Genomic DNA, 27671 nt, shown 5'->3' on the forward strand with positions numbered 1-27671 from the left:
CTCTTGTGTTTCCTACTGCAGAACCACCAAGAAACGTTCGTGTCTCAGATATTTCCAAGACTGCTATCACTCTGTCATGGCAGAAGCCAGCATTTGATGGTGGTAGCAAGATCACTGGATACATTGTAGAAAAACGTGATCTTCCGGATGGCAGATGGACAAAAGCTAGCTTCACCAATGTTATTGAGACTCAGTTCACAGTATCTGGTCTGACACAGAATTCCCGATACGAATTCCGGGTCTTTGCAAAGAATGCTGTTGGTTCCATTAGTAATCCCTCAGATGTTGTGGGTCCTATCACATGTGTTGATACATATGGTAAGTGTTTTGCAATGATATAAAGGTACCATTTTGTGGTACTAGGAAGCTTATAAGGCAGCACTGTTTCATAGAACCATAGTCTTTCAAATATGGAAGGCTAGTTTATAGTGATTGATTCAATGAGCTTGAATGACTGTGAGCTATTTTGGCATGATTATAATGAACATCTTTGGCTGTATCTGCATTTTTAAAGTCTTATGGTGTCTTTATTCTTTGAGCAACAGAAGTCTGCCTGTGCCCCATGGTCATAGTGGTTATATTTATACATGTGCTTGCCTTTTCTTGGTAGGATTAGTTCTAAATTGTTCTAGGTGTATAATTTAACTTATACACACTATCTTTACTTTGATCTGTATCTATCATATGTCTGTAGCTGTTAGCTTAAATAAAGTACTATTATCTTTTTTTTTATTAAATACAAGTCTAAAGTAACTATGTTTTTATTATTATTTTTACTTAAGGTGCACCTGAAATTGATGTGCCACCAGAATATACAGAAGTGGTGAAATATAAAGCAGGAACTTCAGTTAAGCTAAAACTAGGCATCTCAGGCAAGCCTACACCCACAATTGAATGGTTCAAAAATGGCAACGAGGTACAACCCAGTGCACTAGTGTCTACAGAAAACACAACAGAATTTGCTTCTATACTTATCAAGGATGCAACTCGACTCAACAGTGGCACCTATGAATTAAAACTGAAGAATGCCATGGGTTCAGCATCAGCCCATGTTAGAGTACAGATACTTGGTATGTCTTGAGATATGACGGTATTATACTATTAAATAGTAATTCAGTAGAAAATACTTAATATCTTCTTTCTTCTGCCTTCCACAGACAAGCCAGGACCCCCAAGTGGACCTATACAGTTTAAGACAGTCACTGCTGAAAAGATTACAATAACGTGGGGCCCACCAGCAGATGATGGTGGTGCACCTGTAACACACTATGTTGTTGAAAAGCGGGAGACAAGTCGGGTTGTATGGTCTTTAATTTCTGAAAAACTGGAGGGCTGTATCATAACTACAACAAAACTCATCAAAGGAAATGAGTATGTGTTCCGTGTCCGTGGTGTGAACAAGTTTGGAGTTGGTGATTCACTGGAGTCTGAACCTGTTATAGCCAAAAATTCATTTGGTAAGAAACATATAAAATAACTTATGCAACTGAATCGTCTTGTGTATTATTTGTAAGTGGTACTGATCTACTGACATATATTTTTTTTACTCAGTTACACCTGGACCACCTAGTGTACCAGAAGTCACAATGATAACCAAGAATTCTATGACTGTTGTCTGGAATAGGCCCACTGTTGATGGAGGCAGTGAAATATCAGGATATTTTCTTGAGAAGCGTGACAAGAAGAGCCTGAGTTGGTTCAAGGTTACTAAAGAAACCATTCGGGACACCAGACAGAAAGTAACAGGTCTGACTGAAAACAGTGAATATCATTTCCGAGTTTGTGCTGTCAATGCAGCTGGACAAGGTCCGTTCTCTGAAGCTTCTGACTTCTACAAAGCTGCAGATCCTGTTGGTAAGACACAACGTGCAATATTTCTAATTGGTTAGAAATCAATGGACAATGAGTAATTAGGATGGGACCGCATCAGTGTAACTGAGGGTAGATTTTATTCCTCTTTATGATTAATTGTAAATATGGCTTCTGATTTCCCTCTTCCCCCTGCCCCTTCCCCTGTAAACTATCATTTACAGATAAACCAAGCTCACCAACAAAGCTGAAGGTTGTGGATACAACCAAGACATCTGTAACCCTTGGCTGGATTAAACCTGCTTATGATGGAGGAAGTCCAATTACCAACTATGTGGTGGAAAAAAGGGAAGGTGAAGAGCAAGAATGGACTGTAGTCAGTACTAAGGGAGAAGTGAGAACGACTGAGTATGTTGTATCCCACCTTCAGCCAAGTGTGAATTATTATTTCCGTGTGTCTGCTATAAATTGTGCTGGACAAGGAGAGCCTATTGAAATGACGGAACCCGTTCAAGCTAAAGATATTCTTGGTACAGTACTTTTCAGAGATTTATAATTTTTCTGTGGGTTTTTTTGTTGGTTTTTTTTTTCAAAGCATTTCTTATTTTACATTCTATTAATTTTCACTTATTTCCACAGTGGCACCAGAAATTGATCTGGATGTTGCTCTCCGGACCTCTATTGTTGCTAAAGCAGGTGAAGATGTGCAAATAATGATTCCATTCAAAGGAAGACCTCCTCCAACAGTCACATGGAGAAAGGGTGACAAGAATCTTGGGATTGATGAAAGATATATCATCCAGAACACAGAATCATCTACACTACTTACTATTCCTCAAGTTACTCGAAATGATACAGGAAAATATGTTCTTACAATTGAAAATGGAGTTGGAGAAGCAAAATCATCATTTGTGAATGTAAAAGTACTTGACACGCCATCTGCCTGCCAGAAGCTGCAGCTTAAGCATGTTTCTCGTGGCACAGTTACACTGGTATGGGAGCCACCTCTCATTAATGGTGGTTCTGAAATAACAAATTATGTTGTTGAAAAAAGAGATGCTACAAAGAGGGCGTGGTCAACTGTAACAACAAAGTGTTCTCATACCACCTTTAAGCTAACTAACCTGTCAGAGAAGACTGCATTCTTCTTCCGTGTTCTTGCTGAAAATGAAATTGGACTAGGTGAACCTTGTGAGACACCTGAACCAGTGAAAGCTGCAGATATACCTGGACCTGTAAAAGACCTATCCATGAAAGATTCTACAAAGACTTCTGTTAAATTGCAGTGGAGCAAACCTGACTATGACGGTGGTAGCATTATATCGGACTATGTTATTGAAAAGAAACTGAAGGACGAAAAAGAATGGGTATATGCAGGCACAAGCAAGAGCTGTGAATTTGAAGTTGAAAAACTTAAAGAGCTTTCTGTCATGGAATTCAGAGTCTTTGCTAAAAATGAAAAAGGCATGAGTGACGGTGTTACTCTTGGGCCCATTACAGTGAAAGAACATATAATAACACCTGAAGCTGACCTTTCTGATATTCCTGGAGGTCAAATTGCAGTAAGAATTGGACATAACCTGCACATTGAATTGCCCTATAAAGGTAAACCTAAGCCATCCATGAGCTGGCTCAAGGACAACCTCCCTCTTAAAGAAACTGAACATCTTCGTTTCAAGAAAACAGAAAACAAGATAAGCTTAAGCATCAAGAATGTGAAAAAGGAACATGGTGGCAAATATACTTTAATTCTTGATAATGTAGTCTGCAGAAAAACATTCACACTCACTGTCATCACTCTTGGCCCTCCATCTAAGCCAAAAGGACCTTTAAAACTAGATGAAATCAAAGCAGATAGTGTAGTTTTGTCATGGGAAGCTCCTGAAGATGATGGGGGAGGAGAAATCACTGGCTACAGTATTGAGAAGAGAGAAACTTCACAAATGAACTGGAAGCTGGTGTGTTCAAGTGCTGCAAGAACAACTTTCAAAGTACCAAACCTTGTTAAAGACACTGAATATCAGTTTAGAGTTCGTGCAGAAAACAGATACGGAGTGAGCCCACCTCTTGTCTCAGCAGATGTTGTGGCAAAGCATCAGTTTAGACCACCAGGTGCCCCAGGCAAGCCTGTTGTATACAACATAACTGCTGATGGAATGACCATCTCTTGGGATGCTCCTGTTTATGATGGTGGTTCAGAGATTATCGGATACCACGTTGAAAAGAAGGAAAGAAACAGTATTTTGTGGCAGAAGGTTAATGTTGCATTAATATCTAGCAGAGAATACAGGATTACTGGACTGCTTGAAGGCCTGGATTACCAGTTCCAGGTATACGCTGAAAACACTGCAGGTCTAAGCCGAGCTAGTGAGCCGAGCAAATTTACTTTGGCAGTCTCTCCAGTGGGTGAGTTAATGATCAATCAGTCATCCAAGAAAATTCTAGTCATGTAGAATACAGTGAGCAGTAATAAAAATAAATTCTAATTATTTCCTTTTCAGACCCACCTGGTACTCCTGATTACATTGACGTCACCAGGGAAACAGTCACCCTTAAATGGACACCCCCACTGCGCGATGGAGGCAGTAAGATTGTGGCCTACAGCATTGAGAAACGGCAAGGAAGTGAAGACCGTTGGCTCAGATGTAACTTCACTGATGTCAGTGAATGCCAATATACAGTTACAGGACTCAGTTCAGGTGACCGATATGAATTCAGAGTGCTTGCAAGAAATGCTGTTGGTACAATCAGTCCGCCTTCACAGTCTTCAGGCTACATCATGACCAGAGATGAAAACAGTAAGAATTATTTCTTAATATGCTTGTATTTGGGTACCGAAGCCAGCTGGAGATTCTGGCTGTACTGTTTGGAAATGGGAGGGCAACGGGGGAAGAACACGTGACTGAGGTCCTTCCAGTCAATTCACAACATTTCTGTGTACTCCAAGGTGGGAAGGTCTAAATTGAAGACTCAAATCTGGCAGACATGTGTAATCAGTTGCTGAAAGGCATGGCACTCTACATTTGTGTTGGTTAAGCAGCAGCAGCAAAGTCAGGAAGTAATCATAAACTCTAATATCCTGATGCACTGAATAATTTAGAAATTAAAATGTGCCTCAGGTAGCTTGGCATACTGTAACAGCATATATTAATGGTGTCTTTCACTTATTGTTAATATGACGCACTGTGTGCTTACAGAAAAAATTGGTTTATAGTTCATATAATGACTGATTTTTAGAGAATGACATATTCTAAGTGAAAGGATTCTATATAAAATAATATTTTATAATTAGTAGATTAAAAATAGTATCAGGAAGAAATACTTAGCTATATGGGAATTGAATTATCTTTTCCTTTTTTAGTTGCTCCAACAATTGAGTTTGGCCCCGAGCACTTTGAAGGCCTTACTGTTAAAGCTGGAGAGAGCATTAGACTTAAAGCTCTAATCAAAGGACGTCCAGTACCTAAAGTGACATGGTTTAAGGATGGTAAGGAGATTGAGAAAATAACGAGTATAGAAATAACTACAGCTATTGGATACAGTACAATCTTCATTAGAGATGCTACCCGGGATCATCGTGGGGTCTACACAGTAGAAGCCAAAAATGCATCAGGCACTAAACGAGAAGATATTACCTTCAGAGTACAAGGTACTGCACGAAACACTTTCAGCATGGTCTTTTAAAATAGTATTTTATTCTAAGTGCCAGCAAATTATAATTCTGAACCTTTGATATTGCAGACACACCAGGAAAAGTTGGTGGACCAATACGATTCACAAACATTACTGGAGAAAAAGTCACATTATGGTGGGAGCCTCCAGCTAACGATGGTTGTGCTTCTATTTCCCACTACATAATTGAAAAACGTGAAACCAGCAGGATTGCTTGGGCATTAGTTGAAGATAAATGTGAAGCTTGCAGCTACACTGCACTTAAATTAATTAAGGGCAATGAATACCAGTTCCGTGTCTCTGCAGTGAACAAATTTGGAGTTGGCAGACCATTGGAGTCTGATCCAGTTATCGCACAAATACCTTACAGTAAGTTTCCATCTCATTCTGTAGAAATCGCTGTGGAGTTACCGCCTTGTTTTTCTAACGATGTTTTCCTTTTTTTAGCTCTCCCTGATGCACCAGGAACTCCAGAGCCTACCAACGTAACAGGAGACAGTATCACACTCACATGGGCAAGACCAACATCAGATGGCGGAAGCGAGATAAATGAGTATATTCTAGAAAGGAGAGAAAAGAAGAGCATGCGCTGGGTTAAAGTATCCAGTAAGAGGCCCATTACTGAGAACAGATACAGAGTAACTGGCCTTATTGAAGGCAATGAGTATGAATTCCATGTCATGGCTGAAAACGCTGCAGGAGTTGGACCTCCAAGTGACGTTTCAAAGCTAATTAAATGTAGAGAACCAGTCAGCCCACCGAGTGCTCCTAATGTTGTAAAGGTGACAGACACATCAAAGACTAGTGTAAGCTTAGAGTGGACCAAGCCAGTTTTTGATGGAGGCATGGAAATAATTGGGTACATCATTGAGATGTGCAAAGCTGATCTTGAAGCATGGCAGAAAGTCAATGCAGAGACTGTTCTTGCTACTAAATATACTGTTGTTGATTTGGAGGCAGGAGAACACTATAAATTCAGAGTTAGTGCTGTCAATGGTGCTGGCAAAGGAGAAAGTTGTGAAGTTCCTGCTTCCGTCCAAACCGTGGACAGACTTTCTGCACCTGAAATTGATATCGATGCGAACTTCAAGCAGACTCATATTGTAAGAGCAGGTGCAAGCATTCGTCTATTTATTGCCTTCTCTGGAAGACCTGCTCCTACTGCTGTGTGGTCCAAAGCAGATGCTAATCTCAGCTTGCGTGCTGACATTCAAACAACTGATTCATTCAGCACATTGACTGTGGAGGAATGCAATAGAAATGATGCTGGCAAGTATGTCTTTACTGTGGAAAACAACAGTGGAAGTAAGTCTATTACATTTACTGTCAAGGTTTTGGACACGCCTGGTCCACCAGGTCCTATTACATTTAAAGATGTGACTCGACAATCTATTACTTTAATGTGGGATGCTCCTGTTCTGGACGGAGGTTCACGTATCCATCACTATATTGTGGAAAAAAGGGAAGCAAGCCGTCGTAGCTGGCAAGTGGTGAGTTCAAAATGTACTCGGCAAATCTTTAAGGTCACTGATCTGGCAGAAGGTGTGCCATATTACTACCGAGTGTCAGCAGAAAATGAATATGGTGTAGGTGAACCCTGTGAATTAACAGAACCAGTTGTAGCCACGGAAGAACCTGCTCCACCTAAGAGATTAGATATTGTTGATACAACCAAATCTTCTGTAGTTTTAGCTTGGCTTAAACCTGATCATGATGGTGGTAGCCGTGTTACTGGATACCTTCTTGAGATGAAACAAAAAGGGTCTGACTCCTGGATTGAAGCTGGGCACACCAAACAACTTACTTTCACTGTTGAGGGCCTTGTGGAGAACACCGAATATGAGTTCAGAGTCAAGGCAAAGAATGATGCTGGCTACAGTGAGCCGAGAGAAGCTTTCTCTTCTGTTATTATTAAGGAGCCACAGATTGAACCAACAGCAGATCTTAGTGAAATAAGCAGACAGCTCATAACATGTAAAGCTGGAAGCACTTTTACTATTGATATACCAATCAGTGGGCGCCCAGCTCCAAAAGTGACATGGAAACTTGAAGAGATGAGACTGAAGGAAACTGAGAGAGTGACCATCAAGACAACAAAAGACAGAACCACACTGACTGTAAAGGACAGTATGAGAGGTGACTCTGGTAAATACTACCTCACACTTGAAAACACTGCTGGTGTGAAAACATTTACAGTCACAGTGGTAGTCATAGGAAGACCAGGTCCTGTCACTGGCCCAATTGAAGTATCATCTGTCTCTGCTGAATCCTGTGTGCTGACCTGGAAGGAACCTGAAGATGATGGTGGCAGTGACATTACAAACTACATTGTAGAGAAACGTGAATCTGGCACAACAGCATGGCAGCTGGTAAACTCCAGTGTGAAACGTACACAGATTAAAGTCACTCATCTCACAAAGTATCAGGAGTACAGTTTCCGAGTAAGCTCAGAAAACAGATTTGGTGTCAGCAAACCCCTTGAATCAAAAACAATAGTTGCTGAGCATCCATTTGGTAAGTGAAACACTTTTCCAAATTTGTTCTTTTCCTCTGACTGGGGTATTTGTAATAACTAACGTTTTTCTCCCGATCTGTTCTGTATTTAGTCCCACCAAGCCCACCTTCGAGGCCAGAAGTCTATTCTGTGTCTGCAACTGCCATGGCCATTCGCTGGGAGGAACCCTATCATGATGGTGGCAGCAAAGTCATTGGATATTGGGTTGAAAAGAAGGAGCGCAACACCATCCTTTGGGTGAAGGAAAACAAAGTACCATGCTGTGAATGCAACTACAAAGTCACAGGATTGGTGGAAGGCCTAGAATATCAATTCAGAACCTATGCTCTAAATGCTGCAGGTGTTAGCAAAGCTAGTGAAGCTTCCAGACCTGTAGTGGCTCAAAATCCAGTTGGTAAGTATTGCTTTTAGAGTTACGTTGTTATTTAAGCTAAAACAGAATTGCGTTTCTCATTTTTCTGTTTTATTCCTCCAGATCCACCAGGAAGACCAGAAGTAACAGATGTCACCAGATCTACAGTATCGCTGAGCTGGTCACCACCACTTTATGATGGTGGAAGCAAAATTATTGGATATATTATAGAGCGCAAGCCATACAATGAATCTGGTGATGGACGCTGGCTGAAATGTAATTATACCATTGTCTCAGAAAACTTTTTTACTGTGACAGCTCTTAGTGAAGATGAAGCATACGAATTCCGTGTACTAGCAAAGAATGCAGCTGGTGTGATTAGCAAAGGATCTGAATCAACTGGTGCCGTCATTTGCAAAGATGAATACTGTAAGTAATATTCATTTAAAACACTTAAAAATACAATGTTCTGTTTTTAGTACTGTCATGTAAATTTTTTTTTAATCTCTTTTTCATTATGACAGCACCACCAAAGGCTGAACTCGATGCCAGACTGCAGGGAGAAGTTGTGACCATTAGGGCTGGATCAGATCTTGTTCTCGATGCAGCCATTGGTGGGAAACCAGAACCAAAAGTCTTCTGGTCCAAAGGTGACAGGGAATTGGACCTATGTGAAAAAATATCTCTGCAATACACCAGCAAACGAGCCATTGCAATTATCAAGTTCTGTGACAGAAGTGATAGTGGAAAATATACTCTAACAGTTAAAAATGCCAGTGGGATGAAACAAATTTCTGTTCTTGTCAAAGTGCTTGGTATGTATCCCATGATTAATATTCATACTTCGTATACTAAAAAAAAAAAAACCACTTTATTTTAAATAAGAGTGAGATACTTTTCCTTAGCTGCTAATAACAACACTTTTTTTCATCTCCACCCAGATTCACCAGGTCCATGCGCAGGCAAAATCACAGTTAGCAGAGTAACAGAAGAGAAGTGTACCCTGGCATGGAACATTCCTGTGGAAGATGGAGGTGCACAAATCACTCACTATATCGTAGAAAGGCGTGAAACCAGCAGACTTCACTGGGTTATCGTTGAGGCTGAATGCCAGACTTTATCTTGTGTGGTAACAAAACTTATTAAAAATAACGAATACATCTTCCGTGTGAGAGCTGTCAACAAATACGGACCAGGTGTTCCACTTGAAACAGAACCTGTGATTGCCAGGAATGCTTTCAGTGAGTGTTACTACCTTCCATTCTGCATCAGAATTTGTGGAATATTTCTCATAGATAAAGAATGTGTTGAATAATAATTTTTTTTTTTTTAACCTTTTAAAAAAAAAAAACAGCTATCCCAACACCGCCTGGTGCTCCTGAAGAAGTGAGTGTTGGCAAGGAACATATCATTATCCAGTGGACAACACCAGAATCAGATGGTGGCAGCGAGATTAAGGACTATCTTGTGGACAAACGTGAAAAGAAAAGTCTGCGCTGGACACGAGTGAACCGAGATTACACTGTTTATGATACCAGACTGAAAGTCACGGGTCTCATGGAAGGCAGCCAGTACCAGTTCCGTGTCACTGCAGTGAATGCTGCTGGGAACAGTGAGCCTAGTGAAGCTTCACAATACATGTTATGTAAAGAACCATCATGTAAGTTACCACATTTAAAACATGTTTTAATATTTACTTATAATAACGGAGCATAAACCCACATTGACACTTTGACTAAGATACCCAAACCCACATATGATCTCAGTGAACTAGCTCATATTAGAATAAACTTAAAAGCAGTTATAGTTCATTTTAAATGCATTTCCTGCCATTAGCTTTTCAGAAATTGTTTTTATCTGTAAAATGTTTCCCTGCACCAATGTGAAATGCATTTTCTTCTTTTTCAAAGATACTCCTGCAGCACCTTCAGCTCCAAGAGTTGTGGATACTACTAAGCACAGCATAAGTTTAGCATGGTCAAAGCCCACATATGACGGTGGTGCTGACATCTTAGGCTATGTTCTTGAAATGAAAGAAGAAGGTACAGAACAGTGGTATCGACCACATACAACTGCCACTCTGAGGAATGCTGAGTTCACTGTGACTGGTCTTAAAACAAGCCAGAAATACCAATTCAGAGTTGCTGCTACAAATGTGAATGGTATGAGTGAATTTAGTGAATCATCAGCAGAAATAGAACCTGTGGAAAGAATAGGTAATTTAAAGACTTAATATATATTTTTAAGGATTAATTATATTTTTCTTTAGAACTACTAAAAGATTAATTAATTCCATGTTTCTTACACCCTTCATCAGAAATACCTGAGCTTGAGCTTGCTGATGATCTGAAGAAGACAGTTACAGTCAGAGCTGGTGGTTCCCTGCGCCTAATGGTCTCTGTATCTGGCAGACCTGCTCCCATAATCACATGGAGCAAGCAGGGTGTTGACCTTGTAAGTCGAGCTATTATTGATACTACAGACAGCTACACTCTGCTTATTGTGGATAAAGTTAATCGGTATGACGCTGGAAAATACATCATTGAGGCTGAAAATCAATCAGGAAAAAAATCTGCAACTATTTCTGTAAAAGTGTATGGTAAGTATTGCTACAATTGTATACGGGCATTGTATCACTCATAGTGCATGTTGCTTAGGAAAATAAGAAATTCATTCATTTCCAAAGAAAATTTGCAGTTTAAATAACATGAGAATGTTTGGGAAGTCAGAGAAACAATCTAATCCAAAGGAAAATACATAGTTTCTCAAGCCCTGCTAGTTTATAAATTAAATCCCAGTGGTGGTGTGTTTGGGTTTTTTTTATGCAGTCAGTTATTGACTGTAAAAGGAAAAAAAAATATTCTTCTTGTTGTTGTTTTAGATACACCTGGTCCACCAACTGCAGTGAGAATTAAGGAAGTGTCAAAAGATTCTGTGACACTTACTTGGGATATTCCAGCCATTGATGGTGGAGCCCCAGTCAACAATTACATAATTGAGAAACGTGAAGCTTCCATGAGAGCTTACAAGACTGTCACTACCAAATGCAGCAAGACATTTTATAGAGTTACTGGACTTCTAGAGGGAGCTATGTATTACTTCAGAGTACTACCAGAAAATATTTATGGCATTGGTGAAGCTTGTGAAACATCTGATGCAGTACTAGTATCTGATGTCCCCATGGTGCCACAAAAACTCGAAGTGGTTGACATCACTAAATCAACTGTTACTCTTGCATGGGAGAAACCACCACATGATGGTGGCAGCAGATTGACTGGCTACGTTATTGAGGCCAGCAAAGCTGGAACAGAGAGATGGTTGAAGGTAGTGACACTGAAGCCCACCGTCTATGAGCATACAATTATCTCTCTCAATGAAGGTGAACAGTACTTGTTCAGGGTCAGAGCACAGAATCAGAAGGGCGTGTCAGAACCACGAGAGATTGTCACAGCAGTGACAGTACAAGACCAAAAAGGTAGGTATCTACTGTTAAAAATAACAGGGTGAAGCTTGCACTAAATGAGTATGGTATTTACAAAATGGATATTTAATATATCAATGGTTTGCTTTTCTTAGTTCTACCAACAATTGACTTTGCTGGAATACCTCAGAAGACAATTCATGTACCTGCTGGCAAGCCCATTGAGTTAGCTATTCCAATTGAAGGACGACCACCTCCAGCTGCATCTTGGTTCTTTGCTGGTTCTAAACTAAAAGAATCAGAACGCATCAAAATGGAGACGGTTGCCAAAATGGCTAAATTAACTGTGCGTGAGACCACCATACATGACACTGGAGAGTATACGCTTGAACTGAAGAACACAACTGGAACAGTTACTGATACAATAAAGGTTATAATCCTTGGTAAGGATTTATGAAAGTAATTGTCCATGACCTTTCTCCATCTGAACTTTGTTACATCAGCAATATGATTCCTTTTCTCCATGTACTCTTTTTTTTGTAATTAAATTTTCTTTTTTTTTTTTCTAGACAAACCTGGACCACCTGTTGGACCTATCCGAATTGATGAAATTGATTCAAATTATGTAACCATTTCCTGGGAGCCACCTGAGCTGGATGGTGGAGCTACCCTTAGCGGCTATGTGGTAGAACAGCGTGATGCTCACCGTCCTGGATGGCTGCCAGTTTCAGAGTCAGTAACCAGGACAACATTTAAGTTCACCAGACTTGTTGAAGGCGCAGAATACGTGTTCCGTGTGGCTGCTACAAACCGCTTTGGAATCGGATCTTACCTGCAATCTGAAATTATAGAATGCAAGAGCAGAATCCGTAAGTCTGAATTTTTGCTTATTCTTTACCTTTATAAAATAAAAATATGTATTTAAATGGGCTTATATATCCACACATAGATAAGATTTTTCTAGATGTTACTACTTCCTTTCACCAAATAAAATGGTATATTATGATGCACAGTAGCATTGTTGTATTTCCAGAGAAAAATGCCATCCATAAATCTATACAGGTATTATAGATGCACTGCACAAAACCTGGATGATAAATTTGATTTTCTGCTCAGGTCTACGATTAGTCTTAAAAATTGCCTTACCTAATTACAAAAACAGAGGTATTTCACTGACCTAGTTTGTGAAGTACTTTGATATCTGCTGATAAAAAAAATTGATAGGACATCAATATTACATTGTCGTTCACAATATGTTGCATATTGCTAATGTGTAGAATCATCTGACGCTTCATTAATTCTGTGTTACGTTTTCACAGGTATTCCTGGTCCTCCTGGCACTCCAGAAGTGTTTGATATCTCTCGAGATGGCATGACATTAACTTGGTATCCTCCAGAAGATGATGGTGACTCACAGATTACTGGTTATATTGTGGAACGCAAAGAAGTTAGAGCAGATAGATGGATCCGTGTAAATAAAGTTCCAGTCACTATGACTCGTTACCGTTCCACTGGGTTGGTTGAAGGATTAGAATATGAACACCGAGTCACAGCAATCAATGCCAGAGGCACTGGAAGACCCAGCCGTCCTTCCAAGTCTGCTGTCGCCAGAGATCCCATTGGTAAGTAAATTTCTACACAGATTAAGCACATTATGACAGAAGGTAATGATACTAGTAAAATTTACTATTTTTTCTGATTTGGAAATTTATTTGGGTCTGTTAACAAATGACGTTCTGAGTGGAGAAAACTAAGACAATATTAGTGAAAATCATTCATTCTAAGTTTTCCTGTATAAATCCTATAGACTTCATACAGATCATATATTTCAAGTTAGCATTTGTCACATCTTTTAAATATTTATAAAAAAGATCTCACCCAGCCCCATCTCATCTTCTCTTCCAGCTCCTCCAGGTAAACCTCAGAATCCAAGAGTCACTGATACTACAAGAACATCTGTCTCCCTGGCTTGGAGTCCACCAGAAGATGAAGGTGGTTCTAAAGTTACTGGCTACTTAATTGAGATGCAGAAGGTTGATCAATTTGAATGGACCAAATGCAATACCACGCCAACCAAGATTCGTGAATACACTTTGACGCATCTGCCCCAGGGTGCAGAGTACAGATTCCGTGTGCTAGCCTGTAATGCTGGTGGGCCAGGAGAACCTGCTGAAGTGCCAGGAACAGTCAAAATAACAGAAATGCTTGGTAAGACACTTCAAGACTTAGTTCTCATTGAAAGTTGCCCTAAAAAAGTATTTGTTTAAAGCAAGTGTGTTATCACCTGTAAAACAGACATAACATGACATGTTAATTTTGTTTACAGAATATCCTGACTATGAACTTGATGAAAAATACCAAGAAGGTCTTATGGTAAGACAAGGTGGAGTTATCAGGCTTACAATACCCATTAAGGGTAAGCCCATCCCAATATGCAAATGGACAAAAGAAGGACACGACATCAGCAAGAGGGCCATGATTGCGACTTCTGACACTCACACAGAACTTGTGATCAAAGATGCAGAGAGAGAAGATTCAGGCACCTATGATTTGGCACTTGAAAACAAGTGTGGCAAAAAAGCTGTGTATATTAAAGTCAGAGTGATTGGCATTCCAAATCCACCAGAAGGGCCACTTGAGTATGATGATATACAAGCTCGTTCTGTCAGAGTAAGCTGGAGACCTCCTACAGATGATGGTGGTGCAGATATCCTAGGTTATATTGTTGAGAGACGAGAAGTACCAAAGACTGCCTGGTACACTGTTGACTCCAGAGTAAAAGCAACATCACTAGTGGTGAAAGGGCTCAAAGAAAATGTGGAATATCACTTCCGTGTTTCTGCTGAAAACCATTTTGGTATTAGCAAATCTCTCAAATCTGAAGAACCAGCAGTACCAAAGACACCTCTAAGTAAGTCCCCTTTTAGATTTTTTTAAAATATTTTTTAATTACTACATTATGGTTCTAAGAGTGCCATAGTATATGCAAATGTTTTAATGCTATGTCACTAATATTTCTATTATTTTTTGATATTATAATTATTAACAGATCCTCCAGAGCCTCCAAACAACCCACCTGAAGTGCTTGATGTTACAAAGAGTTCTGTCAACTTGTCCTGGGCCAGACCTAAAGATGATGGTGGTTCTCGTGTAACTGGCTACTACATTGAACGTAAAGAGACATCTACAGAAAAATGGGTCCGGCATAATAAGACACAGATTACAACTACAATGTACACGGTCACAGGACTTGTTCCAGATGCTGAATATCAATTCCGTGTCATTGCTCAAAATGACATTGGTGAAAGTGAAGCAAGTCCTGCTTCTGAGCCAGTTGTATGCAAGGATCCATTTGGTAAGAAAATGTTTGCATTAACAGATCTTCTAAAGAGCAACTTAGTGACATTTAAAGAGGAGCTTATCTTCTGTATCTGTTTTAATTTTCAGACAAACCAAGCCAACCTGGAGAAATTGAGATCACTTCTGTATTTAAGGACAGCATTACGTTAGAATGGGAACGACCTGAAAGTGATGGTGGCAAAGAGATCCTTGGCTATTGGGTTGAATATCGCCAATCTGGAGAAAGCACATGGAAAAAATGCAATAAAGAACGCATCAAGGACAGGCAGTTTACAGTAGGAGGTTTACTAGAGGCTACAGAATATGAATTCCGTGTTTTTGCAGAAAATCAGACTGGCCTTAGCAGACCTCGAAGGACTGCTATGGCAGTGAAAACTAAATTAACATGTAAGCAAAAATATATTGTCGTATTTCCTGTGATATTGTTGTGATTTGCTATGTCATAAACCACGGTGCTGCACTCAACATGCTGCCTATTGGTTTTACATGTTATTTGCCAACATGACTGTCCTAAAGCACAGTCTTGCAAGTATAAGAAGCACAGCTATGAATGAAAATTAATTTCCAGTAATGTAGTAATAGACAACAATGTCATAGTAATCTTCATTATTTTTTAATTTTCTTTGTCATAGCTGGAGAAGCACCTGCCATAAAAAAAGAAATGCAGGATGTTACAACTAAACTGGGTGAAGCAGCTCAGCTGACATGCCAGATCGTTGGAAGACCTTTGCCTGATATTAAATGGTACCGCTTTGGCAAAGAACTGGTTCAAAGTCGAAAATACAAAATGTCATCTGATGGACGCAACCATACACTGACAGTAATATCAGACGAACAGGAGGATGAAGGTCTCTACACGTGTATGGCCACCAATGATGTTGGAGAAATTGAAACTAGTGGCAAGCTATTGTTGCAGGCTCCTCCTCAGTTCCACCCTGGCTTCCCATTGAAAGAGAAATACTACGCAGGTGCAGGTGGCACCCTCCGCCTTCATGTTGTGTATATTGGCCGGCCAGTACCAGCAATAACTTGGTTCCACGGCAACAAACCTTTGAGAGGATCAGAAACAGTTACTATTGAGAATACAGAGCATTATACTCATCTCGCTATTAAGAACGTCCAGCACAAGACTCATGCTGGGAAGTACAAAGTGCAACTCAGTAACACATTTGGAACAGTTGACACTGTACTTAATGTGGAAATACAAGGTAATTAATTCTATTTTTGGTGGTTTTGTGGAATATTTTTCTCAAATATTTACTGGCAAAAGAACTAAAAATATTGTGTTTTTTCTTCTACAGATAAGCCAGACAAGCCGGTAGGGCCAATTGTTATAGAGTCTATACTGAAGAATTCTGTGGTGATAAGCTGGAAGCCACCAGACGATGATGGAGGTGCTATGATAACAAATTACATCATAGAGAAACGTGAAGCCAAGGAAGGAGCAGAATGGCAGCTTGTATCTTCAAGCATTTCAGGCACAACTTGTAGAATTGTTAACCTAACTGAAAATGCAGGTTATTATTTCCGTGTTTCTGCTCAGAATACATACGGCATTAGTGAAGCACTGGAGGTTTCATCAGTTGTTGTTATGAAGCCCCCATTTGGTAAGTGGATGCCAAAGTATCAATTTCTGCATGCCTCTGTCATTCCTAAGGCAAGCTCACTTCAGTTTTTGAACCTTTTTATTCTTTGCAGAAAAACCAGGACAACCTGGTCAGCCAGTAGCAAGCGCTGTCACAAAGGATTCTTGCGTTGTCTCATGGAAGCCGCCTGCAAGTGATGGTGGTGCAAAGATTAGAACTTATTATCTTGAGAAGCGCGAGAAAAAACAAAACAAGTGGATTTCTGTAACAACAGATGAAATTCGTGAAACTGTCTATTCTGTGAAAGATCTTATTGAAGGTCTTGAATACGAGTTCCGTGTAAAATGTGAAAATCTAGGTGGTGAAAGTGAGTGGAGTGAGGTATCACAACCAGTCATTCCAAAATCTGATGTACCAATTCAAGCTCCACATTTCAAGGAAGAACTAAGGAATCTGAATGTGAAATTTCAAGCTAATGCAACATTTGTCTGCAAAGTCACTGGTCATCCTAAACCAATTGTCAAGTGGTACAGACAGGGCAAAGAAATCATGCCAGATGGTGAAAAGATCAAGATACAGGAATTCAAGGGTGGATATCACCAGATGGTCATTACAAGTGTAACGGATGATGACGCCACAGTATATCAAGTTAGAGCTACCAACCAAGGGGGATCTGTGTCTGGCACTGCCTCTTTGGATGTTGAAGGTAAATGAAGGGTCTTGATTCCTAAGACAAGTTGTTTTTAAGCTTTGAGTATTTAGGCTACTGGTGCTCTTCCCATGTGCTTTTGGTCATGTGTTGCTTTTTTTTCCTCTTTCTATTGCAGTTCCCGCAAAGATTCACTTGCCCAAAAACCTGGAAGGCATGGGAGCTGTTCATGCCCTCCGAGGGGAAGTAGTGAGCATCAAGATTCCATTCAGTGGCAAGCCTCACCCAGTGATCACATGGCAGAAGGGACAAGACCTCATTGATACTAATGGACACTACCAAGTCATTGTTACGCGATCATTCACATCTCTTGTTTTCCCAAATGGTGTTGACAGAAAAGATGCAGGGTTTTACATTGTTTGTGCCAAAAACAGATTTGGAATCGATCAAAAAACAGTTGAATTAGATGTGGCTGATGTGCCTGATCCACCAAGAGGTCTGAAGGTAACTGACATTTCAAGGGATTCAGTCAACTTAACCTGGAATGAACCAGCTACTGATGGTGGAAGCAGAATCATAAACTACATTATTGAGAAACGTGCTACAACAGCAGAGCGATGGATTCGTGTTGCACAAGCTCGTGATACACGATACACAGTGGTCAACCTATTTGGCAAGACCACCTACCAGTTCCGTGTAATTGCAGAAAACAAGTTTGGCCAAAGCCAGCCTTCTGAACCTACTGATCCAATTATAACAAAGGAAGATAAGACCAGAGTAATGAACTACGATGAAGAAGTTGATGAGACCAGAGAAGTCACCACAGCTAAAGCAGCTCACTATTCTACAAAGGAACTCTATGACAAATACATGATTGCAGAAGAGCTTGGACGTGGGCAGTTTGGCATTGCACACCGCTGTGTTGAGGCAGTTTCAAAAAAGACTTACCTGGCCAAGTTTGTCAAAGTAAAGGGTGCTGACCAAGTTTTGGTAAAGAAAGAAATTTCCATTCTAAACATTGCTAGGCACCGAAATATCCTGTATCTTCATGAATCATTTGAGAGCCTAGAAGAATTGGTCATGATCTTTGAATTCATTTCTGGAGTTGACATCTTTGAAAGAATCAGCACAGCTTCATTTGAACTGAATGAAAGAGAAATAGTGAGTTATGTACGCCAGGTCTGTGATGCACTAGAATTTTTACATCGCCACAGCATTGGGCATTTTGATATTAAACCAGACAATATTATTTACTTCACAAGAAGAAGCTCTGTAGTTAAAATTGTTGAATTTGGTCAAGCCAGACAATTGAAGCCTGGAGACAGCTTTAGACTCCAGTTCACTTCTCCTGAATATTATGCCCCTGAAGTACATCATCATGATTTGGTCAGCACAGCTACTGACATGTGGTCAGTTGGTGCTCTAACATATATACTTCTCAGTGGCATTAATCCTTTCATTGCTGAAACAAACCAACAAGTTATTGAGAATATTCTAAATGCTGAATACAACTTTGATGATGAAGCATTCAAAGACATAAGCATTGAGGCCATGGACTTCATTGATCGCTTACTAGTAAAGGAAAGAAAAGCTCGAATGACAGCTGCTGAAGCTCTTAACCATGCGTGGCTGAAACAACAGACAGAAAAAACTAGCACTAAAACCATCAAGACCTTGAGGCACAGGCGTTACTACCAAACTCTAGTAAAGAAGGAGTGGAACACAGTTGTGTCAGTAGCCCGCATTTCCTGTGGAGGCGCAATTAGATCTCAGAAAGGTGTAACGGTGGCTAAAGTTAAAGTTGCGCCCATAGACATCGGTCCCATTGCTGGGCAGATAAAGCATACTGTTACAGAAGAAGGAGGGCATGCCAAATATGTATGTAGGATTGAAAACTATGATCAGTCCACACAAGTCACATGGTACTTTGGTATGAGGCAATTAGAAAGCAATGGGAAATATGAAATCAAATACGAAGAAGGCGTGGCGACCATGTATGTAAAAGACGTTTCTAAATCCGATGATGGTACCTACCGATGCAAGGTAGTAAATGACTACGGTGAAGACAGCTCTTATGCAGAACTTTTTGTTAAAGGTGTGAGAGAAATCTCTGAGCACTACAGATGCAGAACTGTTAGGAAAGTGAAACGACGGGTTGACACTATGAGACTATTGGAGCGTCCACCAGAATTTACTCTGCCTTTGTATAATCGCACTGCATATGTTGGAGAAAATGTGAGGTTTGGAGTAACTATAACAGTTCACCCAGAACCTCGCTTAACATGGTTCAAATCAGGCCAGAAAATCAAACCTGGTGATGATGATAAGAAGTATACTTTTGAGTCAGACAAGGGTCTTTATCAACTTGTCATCCATAATGTCACTGAAGAGGATGATGCTGAATACAGTATTGTGGCACGCAATAAATATGGTGAAGACAGCTGCAAAGCTAAGCTGACTGTGATTCCACATCCACCTCCAGCAGATGCCACGCTAAGGCCAATGTTTAAAAGACTGCTGGCAAATGCTGAATGTCAAGAAGGACAAAACGTCAGTTTTGAGATTAGGGTATCTGGTGTACCAAAACCAACACTAAAATGGGAGAAAGACGGTCAGCCTCTATCCTTTGGTCCTAACTTTGATATAATTCATGAAGGTTTAGATTATTATGCTTTGCATATCAGAGATACTTTGCCAGAAGACAGCGGTTATTACAGAGTTACTGCTACAAACAGTGCTGGATCTACAAGCTGTCAGGCTTATCTAAAAGTCGAACGCGTGAAATATGTCAAGCGTGAGTACAAGACTGAAGAAGAGCGGGAGAAGCATGTACAGAGGCAAATTGACAAGACCTTACGAATGGCAGAAATCCTTTCTGGGGTTGAAGCTGTTCCATTGACACAAACTGCACAAGAGGCTCTCAGAGAAGCTGCTATCTTATATAAACCCGCTGTTAGCACTAAGACCGTCAAAGGTGAATATGAAATTAAGAAAGAAGAAAAGAAGGAAGAAAGAAGACTTCGTATGCCGTACGAGGTCCCAGAGCCTCGCAAACATGTGCGCGCTACTCTTGAGGAAGATCAGAATATTAAACACTTTGTGCCTCTGTCAGACATGAAGTGGTACAAGAGGCTGCGAGACCAGTATGAAATGCCAGGAAAACTTGAGAGAACCGTCCAGAAACGCCAGAAACGCATACGTCTTTCCAGATGGGAGCAATTCTACGTGATGCCACTGCCACGCATTTCTGATCAGTATAAGCCTAAATGGCGCATACCAAAGCTAACACAAGACGATCTTGAAACTGTGAGACCAGCACGTCGTCGTGCCCCATCTCCAGACTATGAATATTACTATAGACCAAGGCGGCGATCACTTGGTGACTTGTCTGATGAGGAATTACTCCTGCCTATTGATGACTATTTAGCCATGAAGAGAACTGAAGAGGAAAGACTGCGCCTTGAAGAAGAGCTGGAGTTAGGCTTTTCTGCTTCCCCACCAAGTAGAAGCCCCCCACGCTTTGAACTGTCTGCCCTTCGGTATTCTACTGCCGGAGCACAGGTCAGCTCAGAGGAAGAAAGAAAAAGAGAGTTGAGGTATTCAAGCTATCACATCCCAACTAAAGCTGAGACCAGTGCAAGCTATGCAGAGCTTCGTCAACGTCATGACAGGGCTGCCTACAGACCACCTAAACAAAAGCAAAGAATAATGGCTGAAAGAGAGGATGAAGAATTGCTCCGTCCTGTTGGCACTGCTCAACGACTCTCTGAATACAGGAGTGAGCTCGAATATATGGCAGAGGAGGAAAGGAGTAGACTCAGGAGAAGGAGAGAAAGAGAAATAACTGAAATCACATCAGAAGAAGAAGAAGAAATAGAAATGGTGCAACACGTTCACAGAGAATTTTCACCTCCATCTAGACTGCTAAGGAGAAGAAGATCTCTTTCTCCAACTTACATTGAATTGATGCGTCCTGTATCTGAATTAATCCGACCACGCTCACGGCCTCCTGAAGAAACTGAGAGAAGATCCCCAACACCAGAGAGAACTCGACCACGCTCACCTAGTCCAGTTTCTAGTGAAAGATCTCTCTCTCGGTTTGAGAGGATGGCAAGATTTGATATATTTTCTAGATATGAGTCCATGAAGTCTGCTTTGAAAACTCAGAAAACTATGGAAAGGAAATATGAAGTTCTGACTCAGCAGCCTTTCACCCTTGACCATGCTCCTCGCATTACCCTGAGAATGCGCTCACACCGGGTACCATGTGGCCATAACACCAGGTTCATTCTAAACGTCCAGTCAAAACCAACTGCTGAAGTTAAGTGGTACCATAATGGCGTTGAGCTCCAGGAGAGCAGTAAGATACATTTTACTAATACCAGTGGTGTATTAACTCTGGAGATTCTCGACTGCCACATTGATGACAGTGGAACATACCGGGCTGTATGCACCAACTACAAAGGGGAATGCTCTGATTACGCAACACTAGATGTTACTGGAGGAGATTACACTACATACTCTTCCCAGCGGAGAGATGAAGAAGTACCAAGGTCAATTTTACCTGACTTGACAAAAACAGAGGCATATGCAATCTCCTCATTTAAGAAAGCATCTGCTACAGAAGCAAGTTCCTCAGTAAGAGAGGTCAAATCAGAAATGTCAGCAACCAGAGAATCACTTTTATCATATGAACATTATGCTGCTTCTGAAGAAAAAATCACTGCAGCTGAAGAAAAATCATTAGAAGAAAGGACTGTACACAAGGCATTTAAAAGCACTCTACCAGCAACAATCCTTACAAAACCACGGTCAATCACAGTTTCTGAAGGGGAGACTGCAAGATTTTCCTGCGATGTTGATGGTGAACCAGCACCAACAATAACATGGTTCCGTGCAGGTCAACCCATCGTTTCTTCGAGGCGCTTCCAAGTAACACGAACACAGTACAAGTCTACCTTTGAAATTTCTTCGGTCCAGATGTCAGATGAAGGAAGTTACACTGTTGTGGTGGAAAACTCTGAAGGAAGACAGGAAGCACATTTTACTTTGACCATTCAAAGAACAAAAATTCCCGAAAAAACAATTGCATCACCTCCACCAATCAAGTCTCCTGAGCCTCGTGTAAAGTCTCCAGAGCCAGTTAAGTCTCCTAAACGAGTGAAATCTCCTGAACCCATCAGCAGACCCCCAAAAGCAAAGTCACCGCCTGGAGACAAAACTGTACCAGCAGAGAAAGTACAATTACCAACTGCTTCTCCACCAAAGATAAAACAGCATCTGAAAGCAGAAACTCTTGGAGATAACGTAAAGTTATCCTGTGCAGTTGAAAGCAGTGTTTTAAGTGTCAGAGAAGTGGCTTGGTATAAGGACGGCAAAAAACTGAAAGAAGACCATCATTTCAAGTTTCATTATGCAGCAGATGGCACCTATGAGCTCAAAATCCATGAGCTCATGGAATCTGATAAAGGAGAATACACCTGTGAAATTATTGGGGAAGGAGGTGTTTCAAAAACTAACTTCCAGTTTACCGGCCAAGTATTTAAAAATATCCATTCCCAAGTACGAGGAGTATCTGAAACTCATAAATCAGTTCAGAAAGATGAGGTGCTTACAGTTTCTACCCAGAAGAAATCAGCAGTGGCAACTGAAGAAAAAGCAGCAATTCAAGAAGTTATTAAAAAGTCAGTTGTTACTGAAGATGTCAAGCAATTGAAAGCAGAAATTAAAGCTTCTTCAACTAAAATGACAGTGTCTGAAGGGCAGAAAGTGACACTGAAAGCCAACATTCCTGGTGCCTCTGAAGTAAAATGGGTACTCAATGGAACAGAGCTAAGAAATTCAGATGATTACAGATACGGTGTTTCTGGAAGTGATCACACACTAACTATCAAAAAGGCTAGTAATAAAGATGAAGGTATACTCACCTGTGAGGGTGAAACTGAAGAAGGCATTATTAAATGCCAGTATGTTCTGACCTTTTCTAAAGAGCGCTCCAACGAACCAGCATTTATCATGCAGCCAAAGTCTCAAAACGTCAATGAAGGACAAGATGTATTGTTCACCTGTGAAATTTCTGGGGATCCTTCTCCTGAAATTGAGTGGTTTAAGAATAATCAACCTGTAAGTATTTATTTAATATATTTGCTTGAAAAATTAGAATTGTTCAGAAAACTGATCTTAATGAAATAATTTTTTTCCCCTCCTCAGATTGCTGTTTCATCGCACATCAGAGTAACTCGTTCTAAAAACATGTATTCTCTTGAGATTCGAAATGCAACAGTGAATGACACTGGAAAATACACTGTCAAAGCAAAAAATTACCATGGGCAGTGCTCTGCTACAGCATCTTTGACTGTACTCCGTAAGTTTGCTCTCCAGGTCTTGTGCTCAGATTAATCACAACTTTTTTCTGTGGCGTGTCTACTAAAATGACTTACGATAAAAGCCACTGGTAATGTTGATTTAGGTATTTTTAAAAGTTCCTATTTCTTTTGTATATTATACATACTGAACTGAAACAGCATTAGAAATCTTTATAACACCCACAGACGAGCACACAGATGCTCTGTTAAATCAACAGATGCATGTTAACAGAAAGCTATGAGCATTCCTTCTAGGATGACTGTGTGAAGACCTTGGTGCTGGCAATTACTCTTTCCTCATTTACTAACAGAATCTGTTTCAATAAAACAAAGTAATTCCACAGTTAAAAATTTGTGTGGTAACTTAGCCATAACTGAACTGGGTTTAGTATTTTATTGGCCATACCATATCCCAGTTCCTAGCATCAAGGAGTTGCTATGATTTGCTTGTACAACTGTGCTCGGGTTTAAAGGAAAGCTGCAGTGATTGAGCTTTATAGCTACAGAAAATGCAGGGAAATACAGACTTTCTTATACCATGCTTTTAAGAACTTGAAAATGTTCCACAACATTTACAAACATGAACTGAACACACACAATTTCTCAGTGTCTAATTCTAGTAGTGGTTCTAATAGGAGACACTGTGACGATCTGTTTCTTCTTAAGTATGTTTTTCCTTCAAGCTCATACATACTAGTTAAGAGTTCCGTTTCCTACTTGTTTCATTTATAAATTACTGTTTGTGATTTGAACATCTTGAATCAAATGATTATAAACAATTTTATACTCCACTGCAGTTTTCTATTGAAAGCAAACTATGCTGTTTCTACATTTCTGTAAAATTAACCACATAGAACTGCATGACTTCGTTCATTAACGTGACGTTATTGGTTTTTCCTTCTATGTTTGCGATGCTCCCCAGCTCTAATTGAAGAACCTCCAAAAGAGGTAGTATTGAAGACAAGTGGCGACGCAAGCATGCACGAAAGTTTTTCTTCTCAGTCTTTTCAAATGGCTTCTTCTAAACAAGAGGCTTCATTCAGCAGTTTCAGCAGTAGCAGCATGACTGAAATGAAATTTGCAAGCATGTCTGCCAAAAGCATGTCCTCCATGAAAGAATCCTTTGTAGAAACGAGCTCCAGCAGTATTATGGGGAAATCCAGTATGGCTCAACTGGAGAGTTCAACTAGTAAAATGCTTAAATCGGGTCTGAGAGGTGAGCAATACTGGTAGAGTTAGTGCTTCAAATATCCTGTAGTTCTCAGAGTAAACCTGCTGCATGGCTTAGTGAAAACAGACTAACTTGGTATTTCTTCTCCTGTTTTGCAAAGGAGTACCACCCAAAATTGAAGCTCTCCCATCCGATATCAGCATTGATGAAGGAAAAGTTCTCACACTATCTTGTGCCTTTTCGGGTGAACCTGCTCCTGAAATAACATGGTACTGCAGAGGCAGAAAAATTACCAGTCAGGACCAGCAAGGCAGATTCCACGTTGAAACCAGTGAAGATCTAACCACTCTGATCATCATGGATGTCCAGAAGAACGACGGTGGACTTTATACCCTGAATTTAGGAAATGAATTTGGTACTGATTCTGCCACTGTGAATATTAACATTCGATCAATTTAGAGAGCTTGATCTCTATTATTTACACTTGTCTTTTTACAAGTGATTCGTACATGGACTGAAATATCTGATCTGTAAATATAAAAAAAAAAAAGAATATTTTTGTATCTACCTGAATGAGACAAAGTCCAAAGCTATACATTATGACTTATAGTCATTTTTGACCTAAGAATTTTAAACACTTTTTTCACTGACATGTACATACTGTATATAGCCGAAGTTAACGGTTATGAAGTTTTGTACCATTTATTTTATGACATTTTGAAACGTAACTTTTGGAACTAACAGTTGGTAGGAGAAAGTTTCCTAGCAAACGACTACCCTGCTCAACTTTTAACTAATTTTTGCGCCTCAACTCATTGTTGATGTCTAAGAATGCCTCAACAGGTAGAGAGGCTCCCTGTTGAAGATTACCGACACCTAAGAGATGATACTGTGCATAGTATTTCATACATGCACGAATATTTACGTTGAATCAGAAATGTAAGGCATTGGTGATGTTTGCAATTACCCTCCTGTAAGCATTACTTTAATGTTTTACATTGGATCTGATTATGTCATAATTTCCATACCTGACTGACAATTTTTTGGACAAAGTGCAAGCGGCCAGCACTTTGTTCACCCACTGTCTGCGTACTGTTTCTGACATATTGACTGCCTGAATAGCTTTAAAAAAGTAACATCACCTGGCCATCCCCTTAATCAACAAAGCTATTTAGGTACTCAAGTGCAGCAGCAGTACCCCTTCTCGGAGGTTCGTAGGGTGCAACGATTGAGTTTGTGTGATAGTATTAGACATCCAGTAGTCACTCCCGGGCAACTAAGCAATGAACCACAGTTTGAAAACAAACTGTTGCTATAACATCAAATACCACCCTGCTCTTCAATTTGCTTTAGTTCTCCTAATGTAGTAATAAAGCTTGTTAGCTATTGAACCTCCTTGAGATAGAATTATTCATTTGAAATAAAGCATGCTTTCTGCACCATAAAGTATGACTCCTTGTTATTTATTCATTATGCCAAATTTTTATAGTTCTTCTACCACACCAGAGAAAAAGAGTTGCTGAAAGAAACAACTAGATAGAAATGCAATTCTCCAACGTAAACCAGGTAGTTAACTGTTGGAGATCCAGCCACGTGTCAGAAACAGCCTGGCCCACCAGAAAGTCAGCCTTAAAAAACTCAAGCTTTTTTTAAAAAAAAAGAAAAAAAAAAAGTGTGTTCTTCATTGACTAAAGATAAATTCTAATCTATGCCTAAGCATTATGCTGTTCTTATTATCCCTCTGTTAAATGAATTTCCAGGCCTTCCACTACACCCTATATGGATAAATTGCTAACCTCTCTTCTTTATAGCTAGTCTCTGCTGAAAGTGATTAAAAAAACATCTCCAGGAAACCTGGGTATTGCCTCCTGGTTTTTTGGCAGCCATAACTAATATAGAGCAGTTGACTCTAATTGCCTGGACCTACAAGTTCTCACCTCCCATGTGTGATTAAGGGGCAATGCCCCATGAGTTCTTCATCCCTCAAGTCAGCTGACATATCTATGGGAGCAACACTTGTCTTTACATTCCTGGGGGAGAGTCACAAATCCCATGCAGGCAGGCCACAATTTTGGTTATCTACAGGAAAAGAGTAGCAAGGTCAAAGCAGCAACTCTGCTTCTAGAATTCACTTTGGTCAGTAGAAAAAGCTTGACAGCAAATACACTCACAGCAATGCAACACTGCTTCAGGGGCTGTAAAATTCTCTTAAGCAGAGCAGGAGCATTAGTTAGCAACACTATGCATCACTTAGACTCCCAGCATACTACTACTACTAAAAAAAAAAGCTCAAGTTCATCAGAAGTAGGCAGTATGTTTAAAAAGCTATTCCAAAAAGACTCAATACTGAAGCAGACTTTTAAAAAAAAATTACCTATAAACCTATATACTATCAAACATTAGCTGTCCAAATGATGCAGGAAAGCTAATAAATGGTGATGAAACAGGACTAAAGTAAAAATAAGGATTTCGGAAGAGTTAATTCTTGGGTCAGGACAACATCCAGATTTTTCCAAGAGATCTAGGAACATTTAGAAACAATCATAAAGTAGAAAGAGTTTAAGATTGAATAGTATTTCTTCCTTATGGAGGAAAGTAAAAAGAATAATAAAAATAAGCTAAAAAGGCCATTTATGTTAATCTTTAAAGCATTAAAAAAAAAAAAAAAGAAAAAGAAAGCTTCTCATTCTAATTCCGTTAGATGTTTAAAAAAAACCTCAACAATCTCAATATAAAACACAAAAATACACAGGTATAGTCTTGTTTAACCG

The 27671-nt window shown here is 39.9% G+C and overlaps 1 protein-coding gene across 1 annotated transcript in view; it reads left to right on the forward strand.

Annotated features, from left to right (window-relative positions):
- Positions 1–25359, forward strand: part of LOC104379330 (titin) — a 41449-nt gene extending 16090 nt beyond the window's left edge. Inside the window, exons 5-36 of the mRNA XM_086615243.1 lie at positions 22–318; positions 783–1070; positions 1158–1457; positions 1552–1854; positions 2034–2339; positions 2449–4215; positions 4311–4607; positions 5171–5458; positions 5551–5850; positions 5929–7995; positions 8088–8390; positions 8472–8777; positions 8873–9163; positions 9290–9589; positions 9703–10008; positions 10259–10564; positions 10666–10947; positions 11230–11823; positions 11925–12212; positions 12339–12638; positions 13089–13391; positions 13675–13977; positions 14096–14680; positions 14819–15124; positions 15217–15516; positions 15762–16337; positions 16431–16736; positions 16828–17421; positions 17543–23487; positions 23575–23728; positions 24652–24945; positions 25061–25359. Of these exons, the coding sequence (XP_086471369.1) occupies positions 22–318; positions 783–1070; positions 1158–1457; positions 1552–1854; positions 2034–2339; positions 2449–4215; positions 4311–4607; positions 5171–5458; positions 5551–5850; positions 5929–7995; positions 8088–8390; positions 8472–8777; positions 8873–9163; positions 9290–9589; positions 9703–10008; positions 10259–10564; positions 10666–10947; positions 11230–11823; positions 11925–12212; positions 12339–12638; positions 13089–13391; positions 13675–13977; positions 14096–14680; positions 14819–15124; positions 15217–15516; positions 15762–16337; positions 16431–16736; positions 16828–17421; positions 17543–23487; positions 23575–23728; positions 24652–24945; positions 25061–25359 (19454 nt within the window). The remainder of the gene's footprint in view (positions 1–21; positions 319–782; positions 1071–1157; positions 1458–1551; positions 1855–2033; positions 2340–2448; positions 4216–4310; positions 4608–5170; positions 5459–5550; positions 5851–5928; positions 7996–8087; positions 8391–8471; positions 8778–8872; positions 9164–9289; positions 9590–9702; positions 10009–10258; positions 10565–10665; positions 10948–11229; positions 11824–11924; positions 12213–12338; positions 12639–13088; positions 13392–13674; positions 13978–14095; positions 14681–14818; positions 15125–15216; positions 15517–15761; positions 16338–16430; positions 16737–16827; positions 17422–17542; positions 23488–23574; positions 23729–24651; positions 24946–25060) is intronic.
- The last annotated feature ends 2312 nt before the right edge of the window (positions 25360–27671 follow it).

This window comes from Tauraco erythrolophus, chromosome 8 (genome assembly GCF_009769465.1).
Source record: "Tauraco erythrolophus isolate bTauEry1 chromosome 8, bTauEry1.pri, whole genome shotgun sequence".
Taxonomy (NCBI): domain Eukaryota; kingdom Metazoa; phylum Chordata; class Aves; order Musophagiformes; family Musophagidae; genus Tauraco; species Tauraco erythrolophus.